The sequence below is a fragment of the Armigeres subalbatus genome, chromosome 3 (assembly GCF_024139115.2).
Source record: "Armigeres subalbatus isolate Guangzhou_Male chromosome 3, GZ_Asu_2, whole genome shotgun sequence".
NCBI lineage: Eukaryota > Metazoa > Arthropoda > Insecta > Diptera > Culicidae > Armigeres > Armigeres subalbatus.
This window is the reverse complement of record NC_085141.1, coordinates 59,529,704-59,541,986: the sequence shown is the minus strand read 5'-3', so window position 1 is coordinate 59,541,986 and position 12,283 is coordinate 59,529,704. Positions and strand designations below refer to the sequence as shown.

General features: G+C 41.6%; 1 protein-coding gene across 4 annotated transcripts in view; it reads left to right on the top strand.

The window, feature by feature from the left end:
* Window positions 1–12,283, top strand: part of LOC134219842 (gustatory and pheromone receptor 33a-like) — a 133,082-nt gene that overhangs the window by 56,208 nt on the left and 64,591 nt on the right. The window contains exons 1-2 of one of the 4 annotated variants that reach the window (XM_062698726.1): window positions 6,321–6,640; window positions 6,702–6,958. The exons of the other annotated variants lie outside the window; for them this stretch is intronic. Coding sequence (XP_062554710.1) covers window positions 6,353–6,640; window positions 6,702–6,958 — 545 coding nt within the window. The 5' untranslated portion in view covers window positions 6,321–6,352. Of the gene's footprint in view, window positions 1–6,320; window positions 6,641–6,701; window positions 6,959–12,283 lie in introns of those variants that run through there. 4 annotated transcript variants of the gene reach the window in all.

Here is a 12,283-nt window from a genome sequence, read left to right as displayed (position 1 = left end):
GTTGATTCAACGGAAATTTAAATTGAATCCTTTGAAGTTCTATTAACTTTGGTTTCCTATTTGGGCGCTTTCAAATACCATATTTCACAAAATGCTTGGATTCAGGTTTTATTCCTTCAATATAGAAAAACTTTCCGAACAAATTAAGCAAACCGACCTTCCTTTTCTCAACGGGAACATAAACTACTCTGACCAATCTTTATGGAAAACGCGATGTTCAATTTCAACCTTTTGTAAAATTGATTTAGGTCATTTGCCTGAATAGGTCATTTGCCCGAATAAGTCATTTGCCCGAATAGGTCATTTGCCCGAATAGGTCATTTGCCCGAATAGGTTATTTGTCCGAATAGGCCATTTGCCCAAATAGGTCATTTTCCCGAATAGGTCATTTGCCCGAATATGTCATTTGCTCGAATAGGTCATTTGCCCAAATAGGTCATTATTCCGAAAAGATCTTTTGTCCGAACAGGTATTTTGTCCGAATAGGTCATTTGGCCGAACAAGTCATTCGGCTGAATATGTTATTTGGTCAAATAGGTCATTCAAAATCGTTTAGTAATTTACTGGAATTCTTCGAAATGTTTCTCCTTGAACTTCCAATTGTTGGAAGGTGTACATCTTCCTCAAAAATATCTTCATAAAATGATCCAAATATTATTCCAGAAACTCATCTAGAAACCCTTTCGGGAGAATTTTTCATCCAGAAATTCCTTCAGACATTTCTTCAGAAATTCTATCGGAAAATTCCTTTTGGGATACCTTTGGAAATTAAAGCAGATCATCTTTCGGAACTGTACCACGAATTTTCCTTCGAAAATTTGTTCCAAAATTCTATGAATTTTCAAATGGGTTTGTAATGGAATTTTTGAAGGAAGGTCTGAAGAAACTCCAGAAGAAATTTTCGAAATTCCACATTTTTTCCAAAGATTCCGTCGGAAAATCATCCGAAAATTTGGTAATGAATCTAGAAAAACAAGAAATCATAAGAGTTCTTTCGGAATTCCTTCAAAAATTTCTCCACGAATAGCATAGCATGGAACCATTGCATAAATCGTGGATGAAGTTACAGAGACAAACATATCCACTGTCATTGTAGATTCCGCCACAATCTACCAATAGGTGGATCCGATTTTCTCCTCACACCTGGCCACTTTCAAGTGTTTTTTATTTTATAATTGTCTTGTCATTTGCTTGAGAGAGCGCTCCAAACCGAAACAGCTCACACAGATGAAGGAGATAATAAAATGGTAAATGTATATACAAATTAGGGGAACTGTTCCGTTTTCCATCCCACTGAACATATATTCATCTCATCGCAAAACAAAGAAATACATCAGCAATCTCGTCGCTTCTTTTTGCTAACACGCGTGCTTACTGTTGAAATTCTTTCAATTAATTTTTCGGAAATAACTTCAGGAGCTGCTGAGGAATATCTTCAGAAATATGTTCGTAAAATATTTTTGATATTCCTTCCGTTATTTCTTCGGAAATTTATTAAAGAATTCTTTGGCATTTTTTTAAGGCACTCCTTTGGATTTTTTAGGAATTTATTCGGTAATTTCTTTATGAAACTTTAAAAAAACTTCTTAAGGTATTGTTGTGCTGCACATAACAGTCTTCTCCATTTAGCTCGGTCCATGGCTGCACTTCGCCAACCACGCAATCTGCGGAGGGTCCGCAAATCGTCCTCCACCTGATCGATCCACCTTTCCCGCTTTCTTGTTCCCGTCGGATCGTTGTCGAGAATCATTTTCACCGGATTACTGTCCGACATTCTGGCTACGTGCCCGGCCCACCGCAGTCTTCCGATTTTCGCGGTGTGAACGATGGATGGTTCTCCCAACAGCTGATGCAATTCGTGGTTCATTCGCCTCCTCCACATACCGTCCGCCATCTGCACCCCACCATAGATGGTACGCAACACTTTCCTTTTGAAAACTCCCAGTGCGCATTGGTCCTCCACGAGCATCGTCCAGATCTCGTGTCCGTAGAGAACTACCGGTCTAATAAGCGTTTTGTAGATAGTCAGTTTGGTACGGCGGCGAACTCTATTCGATCGGAGCGTCTTGCGGAGTCCAAAGTACGTACGATTTCCAGCCACTATGCGTCTTCAAATTTCTCTGCTGGTATCGTTATCGGCGGCCATTAGTAAGCCCAAGTACACGAATTCTTCAACCACCTCGATTTCGTCACCACCGATAGAAACTCGTGGTGGGTGGCTTACATTGACCTCTCTTGAGCCTCTTCCTATCATGTACTTCGTCTTCGACGTGTTGATGACTAGTCCAATCCGTTTAGCTTCGCTTTTCAGTCTGATGTAGGCTTCTTCCATCCTCTCAAAGTTACGTGCCATGATATCAATGTCGTCGGCGAAACCAAATAACTGGACGGACTTCGTGAAAATCGTACCACTCGTGTCAATCCCTGTCCTTCGTATTACTCCCTCCAAAGCGATGTTGAATAGCAGACACGAAAGACCATCACCTGTTGCCGTAACCCTCTACGCGTTTCGAAGGGACTCGAGAATAACCCTGAAACTCGAACTACGCACATCACCCGATCCATCGTCGCCTTGACCAACCGTATCAGTTTATCCGGAAATCCGTTTTCGTGCATTAGCTGCCGTAGCTGGTCCTGATCGATTGTATCATATGCGGCTTTGAGGTCGATAAATAGATGATGTGTAGGCACGTTGTATTCGCGGCATTTCTGCAATACCTGACGTACGGCGCACACCTGATCTGTGGTAGAGCGTTCACCCATAAATCCACCAGGCGGCCCAACTGCCCAACGAACTCTCTTGCAATTTGTGTTAGTCGGCGGCATACAATTTGGAAGAGTACCTTGTAGGCGGCGTTCAGAAATGTGATTTCGGGGTAGTTTCTACAATCCAGCTTATCGGCCTTTTTGTAGATGGGACACACGACACCTTCCATCCACTGCTGCGACAGAACCTCATTCTTCCAAACCTTGGTAATCACCCAGTGCAGCCCTCTAGCCAGTACCTCACCACCGTGTTTAAACAGCTCTCCTGGTAGTTGGTCAACTCCAGGGGCTTTGTTGTTCTTCAGCCGGCCGATCTCCTCCTGGATTTCCTGGAGATTCGGAGCCGGAAGTCGCATGTCCTGCTACCGCCACCGTTGTCTGCCATATCACCATTCAGGTGCTCTTCGTAGTGCTGCCGCCACCTTTGCATTACCTCACGCTTGTTTGTAAGAAGGTTCCTGTTTATGTCCTTACACATATCGGGCTGTGGCACGTGGCTCCTTACGTGAACGGTTTAACTTCTCCTAAAACTTTCGTGTGTTATTAGCGCGGTATAGTTGCTCCGTCTCTTCACGGTCTCGATCTTCCTGCGGGCGCTTTTTCCTCCGGAAAATCGAGTTTTGTCTGTTCCGCGCCCGTTTGTATCGTGCCTCGTTCGCCCTCGTGCGGTGTTGCAGCAATCTCGCCCATGCTGCATTCTTCTCCTCAACTAATTGCTCACATTCGCCGTCATACCAGTCGTTCCTCTGATCCGGAGCCACCGTGCCTAGTGCAGCGGTTGCGGTGCTTCCAATGGCGGATCGAATATCTCTCCAGCCATCTTCAAGAGATGCTGCGCCTAGCTGCTCTTCCGTTGGGAGTGCCACTTCCAGCTGCTGCGCGTAGTCTTGGGCTAGTCTACCGTCTTGTAGCTGCCCATTGTTTAGCCGCGGCGGACGACTCCGACGCGTGTTGTACACCGTCGAGAGTTTTGAGCGTAGACATACTGCAACGATGTAGTGGTCGGATTCAATATTCGCACTGCGGTAAGTGCGTACGTTCGTGATATCGGAGAATTTTTCGTCGATTAGAACGTTGTCGATTTGGTTTTCCGTTACTTGATTAGGTTATTTCCATCTTCCCCAGCACTATGAAGCCGGTTCCCAGCTCGTTGGTGGTGCCACAGCTTTGGTAGAAGGTAGCCGCTCGATACCCGCTTTTCCACACTTTCTGTCCTATCTAGCAATTCATTCAGAACCTCCCTTTCAAATCATTTGGGATTGGAATTTTCTCGGCAATATTTTTAGAAATACATTTAGAAACTGTCAACCTTCAGCAGTTCTTTTGAAAATATCTTTTATATTTCCTTCGGAAATTTCTTCAAAAAATGTTCAACTAATGTGGATTAACATTACAAATTGTTCATAAAGAAATCAAAATGTTCCATTGAAAAAATAACAAAATTGCCATTAGTAAATCAATACTAGCAGTAAACAATTACAGCATTTTCCACAAAATAATTTATTATTCCACAAAAAAAAAATTATGAGCTCTCCACAAAAATTTTAAATTTTGCATTATTTGAGAAAATTTTATATTATTTTTTTGCTTACACCATGTTTTATTTGTTAGCAATTTCCTATTTTTTATGGAAGATTTTTAAGTTTTTATCGAAATTTTATTTTGCTGCCGTACTTGAGTCAGTTTAGTATTTCTGGTGTTTAAGTTTGAAAAAGAAACACCAAAATATAAATTATATTTGTATTTCTATCTTAGTTCTTTCTGTGTTTCACGTTCTACCAAAACGATTCCTACTGTTATAACCTTCCTCACAAACCCAAAAACTCCCGTGGCATCTATGAGAGGTCGTAGAGCATTCGCAAGAACGTGGCCAGGACAGATCTAGATTATTGAAGAGTGCATTGCTTCCATCTAAGAGATAGTGGTTAGTCCCAAATCAATATCTGTGGTAACGGATGAAAGTGATGCTACTCTCATACAATAGTCTTGCCTTGTACCACCTACGAATTTGTGCGAAATGCTTAATGCTAATTTATTTTTTTTTTGTGGAAAATTCTTAAATGATTATGAAATTTTTCCATTATTTATTGATTTTTTTTTTAATTTCTTGCTTATATCCTGATTTCTCTACTGGCAATTTCCTATTCCTTTGAGGAAATTTTTTATTTTTTTAGGGGAAGTTTTTATTTCAGTCCCAAAAAATATCGCAACAACCTGTAAACGAAAGCATCTGATAAACAAATGTTGTTTCACCTCAAATAACTGTACAAAATGCTGGGATTTGCTATGGATCATCGCATATTCATCATATTATCATTCCTAAATCTTCCCTCCGGAATTTATTTATCTATTTATTTTCCTGAGCACTTCAGTAATATAATTGCCAAAGCACAATTTACATCTTAATTCTGAAAAATCGGAATTTTAATATTTATCCATACAAATTGTGAAATGAAATTATCTAATCTTCATAAAAGATTCACATTTGCCCATCCCTCTCTGAACTTGTAAATAGTGATCCTAAAGGTTGGTAACGTAATCAGCCAAATGCAATCATCTCGATTATCATTTGCTAGCATTTCAATCATTTTGGCAGCCGTGTTTATCTTCGTGCGGTTACATACTGATGAACTGTTCCATCAAGCTGGAAATTATTCCACCCGAACACCAGATCGGCAATCATCCAAAGGATGCTGGACATTTTACACGTCTCTGGGTACGATACGACCGTTGTTGTTGCGCCGCTATTTGCATTTCTCACCTTGCACAAAATATATCGAATGCTCAATGGTTTTGCGAAGCTATTTTTGAGGTACGGTGATAAGCTGAGTTGTTGCACATTAGCCGGGGCCGATAGAACCGTTCGATGTATGCCTTTCGGAATCCATTGCCCGTGTACTGGTTTTGGGTGTGGTATGTAAAGCTGTTTGAATCGACCTTCAGGTATGCATGGTCAGTAACACAATCGTCATGTTGCGATACTGAAGCAGACAGTGGGAATATGGCCAATATGCGACCCTTAAGCAAAATTCTGAAATGGTGATTTGATCCAGAAATATAGTATTTTCGAAGCAATTATTAATTATCTAATATATATTTATTTATATTAGAAACTATTAGGGTATTTAGAAACCTTATTATTTCAATAAGGCATAATTAAATTATCTATATGAACCGTAACAGCAGTCTGACAAACCACTCCCTTCCTCTACAAATGTGAATAATTTGTGAACACAGCCATCAACATAGTGACTTGCGACAGTATTTTATGAAACGAACGATGTTAAACTCGACCAGACTTGCGAGCCAGCAAACAAGACCTAATCTGAAAGCTGTTCCGCTTAACCTTCAACACCACGTGGTGATTTTTGTAGCGAATTATCGGTCCGTGTGGCGCCGTGTCAACTCAATTATCATTTGTAACAGAAGTACACCCAATGACACAAAAGATAAGCGGCAACCATCTGGATCTCTAATTTCCAATTGCAGTGATCCCAAATAAGCCCATCAGTCAGAAATGTTCCGTGCAGCAGTAAACATCCACGACAGTTTCCGCCCATTGGAGGCGCTGTTGAAATTGTTGGGCATGTTGCCCCTCTTCTGGAGCGACAGTCCCACCCCGCAGCTCAGTCTGTGTCGGAGGGTAGTGAATTGGATCAATTTGCTATTCAACTATGCTTTGGCGGCAACCATCTCAACGCTGTACAGTGATGCGTGGAAAGTGGATTCCACCGACTGGACGGTATTGCTGCAGAACAATTTCTTCACCCAAGTCGTGGTGATAACGTTTCCGCTGGTTTCGATCACCTTGGGCCACATAATGTCGGACAACATAAAGAAAGTGCTGATAGACATTCAGGCGGTTGATAACCAGGTTAGATTAGCATAAGGCAATTGGCATGCGCGTGATTTTAATCGGGTTTGTTTGGTTTCAGTTGGCGGTGGTTTCGTCTTGGGGTGTTAATTATCGGCATCACCAAAACGTAACAGCAGGGTTCTGCGGTGCCTATGTACTTTTTTACAGTATGCTGGTTGTATCCAGCTGTGCAGTCGCCAAAGAACCTATAACGCTGGATATAATTCTAATAGGAATGGTACGAAATGCGCTCTGCTTGATTGTGACTACTGCGCAGGTGCTTGTTTTACTCTGGATGGTTACCCGACGATACCGAATATTAAATGAATTGTTCAGGTAAATTACTACTACGTTATCCTGTTGAATGCGTGTGATGAGCTATTGGACTTATTAACCTTCCTAACGTATGCTGGTCAATATGACCGGAATTAAACTTTCAAATTGTATTAAATTTTTAACGCATAACAATATGAAGGTCAGGAACTTAACTTTTCCTATTTCGCGGAAAACTATGTTCCTTAACGTTGACCTACTTTGTACGACGTTCCTGAATAGCTAAAAAACTCAAATTTACAGTGTTCGGGTCATATTGACCCGGATTTGACATAGCAATATCTCCGGCATTTCTTGGCAGCTCATACATTTTCCGAAACTGACCTTAGATTGTTGATCGGCCACACTTACATCTTGTAATCGTCGGAGGAAGGATCGTCAGTTGGCCACTTTTATATGGACGAAAATTGCACATATCGCGCATGAAGTATTTTATTGCTTTTTTTTCCTTAGAAATGCACCCAATACTATTTCAGAGATACGAATCATGACAATATTTTTACAGATGTTCTAGGTTCTCCAAACCATTCTGGATTTCAGAGCCTTGATTAATTACACTTAGTACGAAAACAACAGCAACCCATGGTGCCCATACAGTCCCTTAAAGGTCATGCGATTAAGATATGTCCAAACTGTATGTTCTAAATTTTCCTAATAATTCTGTAGATCAGAGAAATGAGTCTACCAGGTCAACTGGTCTCGATACAAAGCCAATGGCAACCCATGTTGGGAAAAATTCAAAATCTCAAAAATCATGAACGATTCAAATCAATCGTGAGTTGAAACGCACCCGACTCAGCACCTAAAAAATCATGGCTGAGTTGAATCATCCATTTGAATCATCGCATCGTAGGTTTTCTTTTGTTCTTCTTCGTAAACTAACAGTAAATTAACGTTCAACACATAGAACAATGGATACTCCTGCGTATGTTAACAATAAATTGCCCTAAAATTGAATTTGAACACTGTTAGGAATGAAATGATTTTTTTGAAAAATGAGTTAAATGATCCGTTTTACAATTAAAAAAGTCAGACGTGATGCATTCCTTTAAACTCGCAAACGAGTTAGTTCGTGCGGGAGTGCTCATTGATTGAGAGATATGATATATTTTACCAACGCTGCCCATGATGTTCATACAGAGGACATGTGCATGATTTACGAATAAGATATGTCCAAACCGGATATCTTAAGTTCTCCAAATCATTCTGGAGTTCAGAAAAATTGATCTACCAAGTCATATGAGGTAGGTACATAATCAATAGCAAGCCATATATTCCACCCAGGCCAGGATTAACGATTTAGATATGTCCAAGCCGGATTAGCAGGTCAACCACACTCGGTGATAAATCAATAGTGACTCCTTCTTATCAATCAGGTATCTGATTATTATCTGCATGGCTTATGATTTAGAAATAACCGAATACGTTCTCCAAATATTTGTATTTAAGACCAATTGGTCCACCTTGCCAATAACGCAAAGTACAGAACTGATAGCAAATTATTATGTCCATTTAAATCCCTGAAGACCATGCATGTGAACATAAATTTAGATTTGTTCTCATACAGGTCGTAAGGTATTGATTTTTTTTAATGTCATTTTTCTGGGCAACCCTATTCTTAATGGTCATCCTACAGACGAAATAAAGTTACGGATATAATTACAATTGCTGCACTTTTTTCGAGTCTATTATTTTCTAGCTTGAATTTCCCGCTGGACAAAACTATAGCTTGGGACAAGCTCGGGTTTGGGTCGGTAACAGTTGAAGAAAGAAAAAAATCCCGCGTACGGATCTGACTTGGATTTGATAGGTTTTTCATTCTAGGTGTCCAGGCTTAGGCGTCCAGGCGTGTTGGGGATGCACATGGGCCTCTCCATACAATAAGGCGGACAAACAAATTTTCTTTCTTCTTTCGAACTTATAATATGTTTTTGATGTTGTCATAACAGGGAAATGTTGTTTAGCAATAACCTCAGTCATTTCGCGAGTAACTTTTGAAAAGGCCCTAATAGTTTGTCTCTTTAACAAAAAAAAATATAAATCTCAAAACGACATTTAACTATTATTCACAAAATATCAAGAATAGGAAGGAACTTTTATTATAGTAGAATATTGAAATTTGTGTTGCTATGATACACACCACGGATGAAAGAGAAGTTCTGGGCCAGACGCGTTTTTTTTTCAAATCGCTTTTTCTCAAAATGGCGCAAGTTTGCGCAAGATTTTCCGGTCATATTCCCAAATATGATCCCCAACTAAATATCTCCGCGGAGAAATGCAGGGAAAAAAGTGACTGAATTTTAAAGTTAAAAATGCCTCTATTTTTTAATGTTTTGTTCGTATTTTGATTTTTTTTTAATTTTTCCTTCATATATCACGATTTTTGTTAGTACGATATGAAAGCTTTTTCAATTATCTTAACAATGCTATATGTAAACCTTGTTATCGCGTCAAAAAAAACCTTTCAAAAACTGGCATGAAGTGAAGCAAGATTTTGAAGAGAAAGCCCTCGTTTTTACCTTTTCTCAACTTTGCTAACTAATATCTCAAAAACTAAAACCCCATACTGGGATCTAGGGTAAGACGGTATAATATGCCCCCTCATCATCAACGTGCACTGCCCACACGAAGAAAGACCCAACGACGAGAAAGAAGCGTTCCCGCGGAATGGTAGTCCGAAGCACTTTCTTTCCCCACAAAAATATCCACAAGGCCATATGGAGATCACCTAACCAATGAACGGAAAACCAAATCGACCACGTTCTAATGGACGGTAAATTCTTCTCCGACATCACGTTCGCACTTACCGCAGTGCGAATATTGAATCCGACCACTACCTCGTTGCAGTATCTCTGCGCTCAAAAATCTCGACGGTGTACAAGACGCGTCGAAGTCGGACGCCGCAGCTTAACATTGGGCGGCTACAAGACGGTAGACTAGCCGTAAAGAATTCGCGCAGCAACTGAAGTGACACTCCCCAACGGGAGAGCAGCTAGGCCCACCGTCTCTTGAAGATGGCGGGAGAGATATTCGATTCGCCATTGGAAGCACCGCAATCGCTGCACTTGACACGGTGCCCCGGGTCAGAGAAACGACTGGTATGACGGTATGACGATATAAACGGGCGCGGAAAAGATAAAACTCGATTTTCTGGAGAAAAAGCGCCAGTAGGAAGATATAGACCGTAAAGAGACAGAGCAACTGTACCGCGCTAATAACACACGAAAGGTCTATGAGAAGTTAAACCGTTCACATAAGGGCCACGTGCCACAGCCTGATATGTGTAACGATACAAACGGGAACCTTCTTACAAACGAGCGTGAGGTGATCCAAAGGTGGCGGCAGCACTACGAAGAGCACCTGAATGGCGATATGGCAGACAACGGTGGCGGTATGGTAATGAACCTAGGAGCACGCGCGCAGGACATGCGACTTCGGCTCCGAATCTCCAGGAAATCCGGAGGAGATCGGCCGGCTGAAAATTAACAAAGCCCCTGGAGTTGACCAACTACCAGGAGAGCTGTTAAACACGGTGGTGAGGCACTGGCTAGAGCGCTGCACTGGGTGATTATAAAGGTTTGGGAGGATGAGGTTCTGTCGCAGGAGTGGATGGAAGGTGTCGTGGGTCCCATCTACAAAAAGGGCGATAAGCTGCATTGCAGCAACTACCGCGCAACCACATTGCTGAACGCTGCCTACAAGGGACTCTCCCAAATGTTATGCCGTCGACTAACACCAGTTCGTGGGACAGTACCAGGCGGGTTTAATGGGCGAACGCTCCATCACGGACCAGGTGTTCGCTATTCGCCAAGTAATGAAGAAATGCCGCGAATACAACGTTCCCACACATCATCTATTCATCGACTTTAAAGCCGCATATGACACAATCAATCGGTACCAGCTATGGCAGTTAATGCAAGAACATGAATTTCCGGATAAACTGACACGGTTGATCAAAGCGACCATGGATCGGGTGATGACGAAGTACATGATAGGAAGAGGTTCAAGAGAAGACAAGGTGAGCCACCCACCGCGAGTTTGCATCGGTGGTGACGAAATCGAGGTAGTAGAAGAATTTGTGCCAGGCTGCCAAAATGATGCCAGCAGAGAAATTCGGAGACGCATCATGGCAGGAAATCATCAGTGCTTCGTTGATTACGTATTGCACTGGGAAAAGTGGCCAATGAATTTTATTTATTTCATTAACAATTCGTCCTAAGGTAGCGCGATTTTTCTATATCACTGCTGATAATGACCTTGGAGGTTATTCGTGGTTCTCACTAACCTATGACCGTAGGTGACCACCAGGCGCCTTCCGGAAAACCCAGACGTTCGTAAAATGGTCATTTGGAAAGTTCGTCCGAGAGCAGCGCAATTTTTCTAAACCATTTCTGATGGGATGTTTGAGCTAAACACATTTCTCACACTGATATGACCGCAGGTGCACCAGGCGGCTGTCCGAAAATCCGAACGTCCGAAAAATTGTCATTTTGTGAAGTTCGTCCTGAGCGCAGCATTTTTCTAAATCATTCCTGATGGTGATTTTGGGGATATTCCATTCTTCTGCTATATACCGTAGGTGGACCAGACGGCCTCCTTATCCGGAACGTCCGTAAAATTGTCATTCTGGAAAGTTCGTCCGCGAGCAGCACATTTTTTTAAACCATTTCTGATGGGGATGTTTGAACTAAACACATTTCTCACATTTCTATGACCGCAAGTGGCACTAGGCGGCCTTCCGGAAAATCCGGAACGTCCGAAGAAAATGGCATTTTGTGATTGTCATTTTCTAAACCATTTCTGACAATAACCTTGGAGTTAATTCAGATTTCTCACTCTGTAGGTGGCCACCAGACCCTTCCGGATAGTAAAATGGTAATTTTGAAAAGTTTATCCTAGAGCAGCGCATTTTTTAAAACGATTTCGACGGGGATATTCGAGTTAATACACAGCTCCTACTCTGCTACGACCGCAGGAAACAGGCGGCCTTCCGGAAAATCCGGAACATCCGTAAAATGGTAATTTTGTGAAGTTCTTCCTAGAGCAGCGCATTTTTAAACCATTTCTGACGGTGATTTTGGATGAAATTTCAGTATTATCCCATGCTAAAAATCGTATAGTTGCACATATGATGTAAAGTGGAGGCGATATACGTACATGGTAGGGAAGTACCATATCGCCTCCACTTTAACTCTTACGCAACATCATATACGATCTTGTGTTGACTGGGTCTTTATACCGCAGGTGACCCCAGTCTTCGGATAATCCGGAACGAACGTAGAAAAGATGATTTTAGAAAGTTTTCCTAGAGCAGCGCATTTTTTCAAA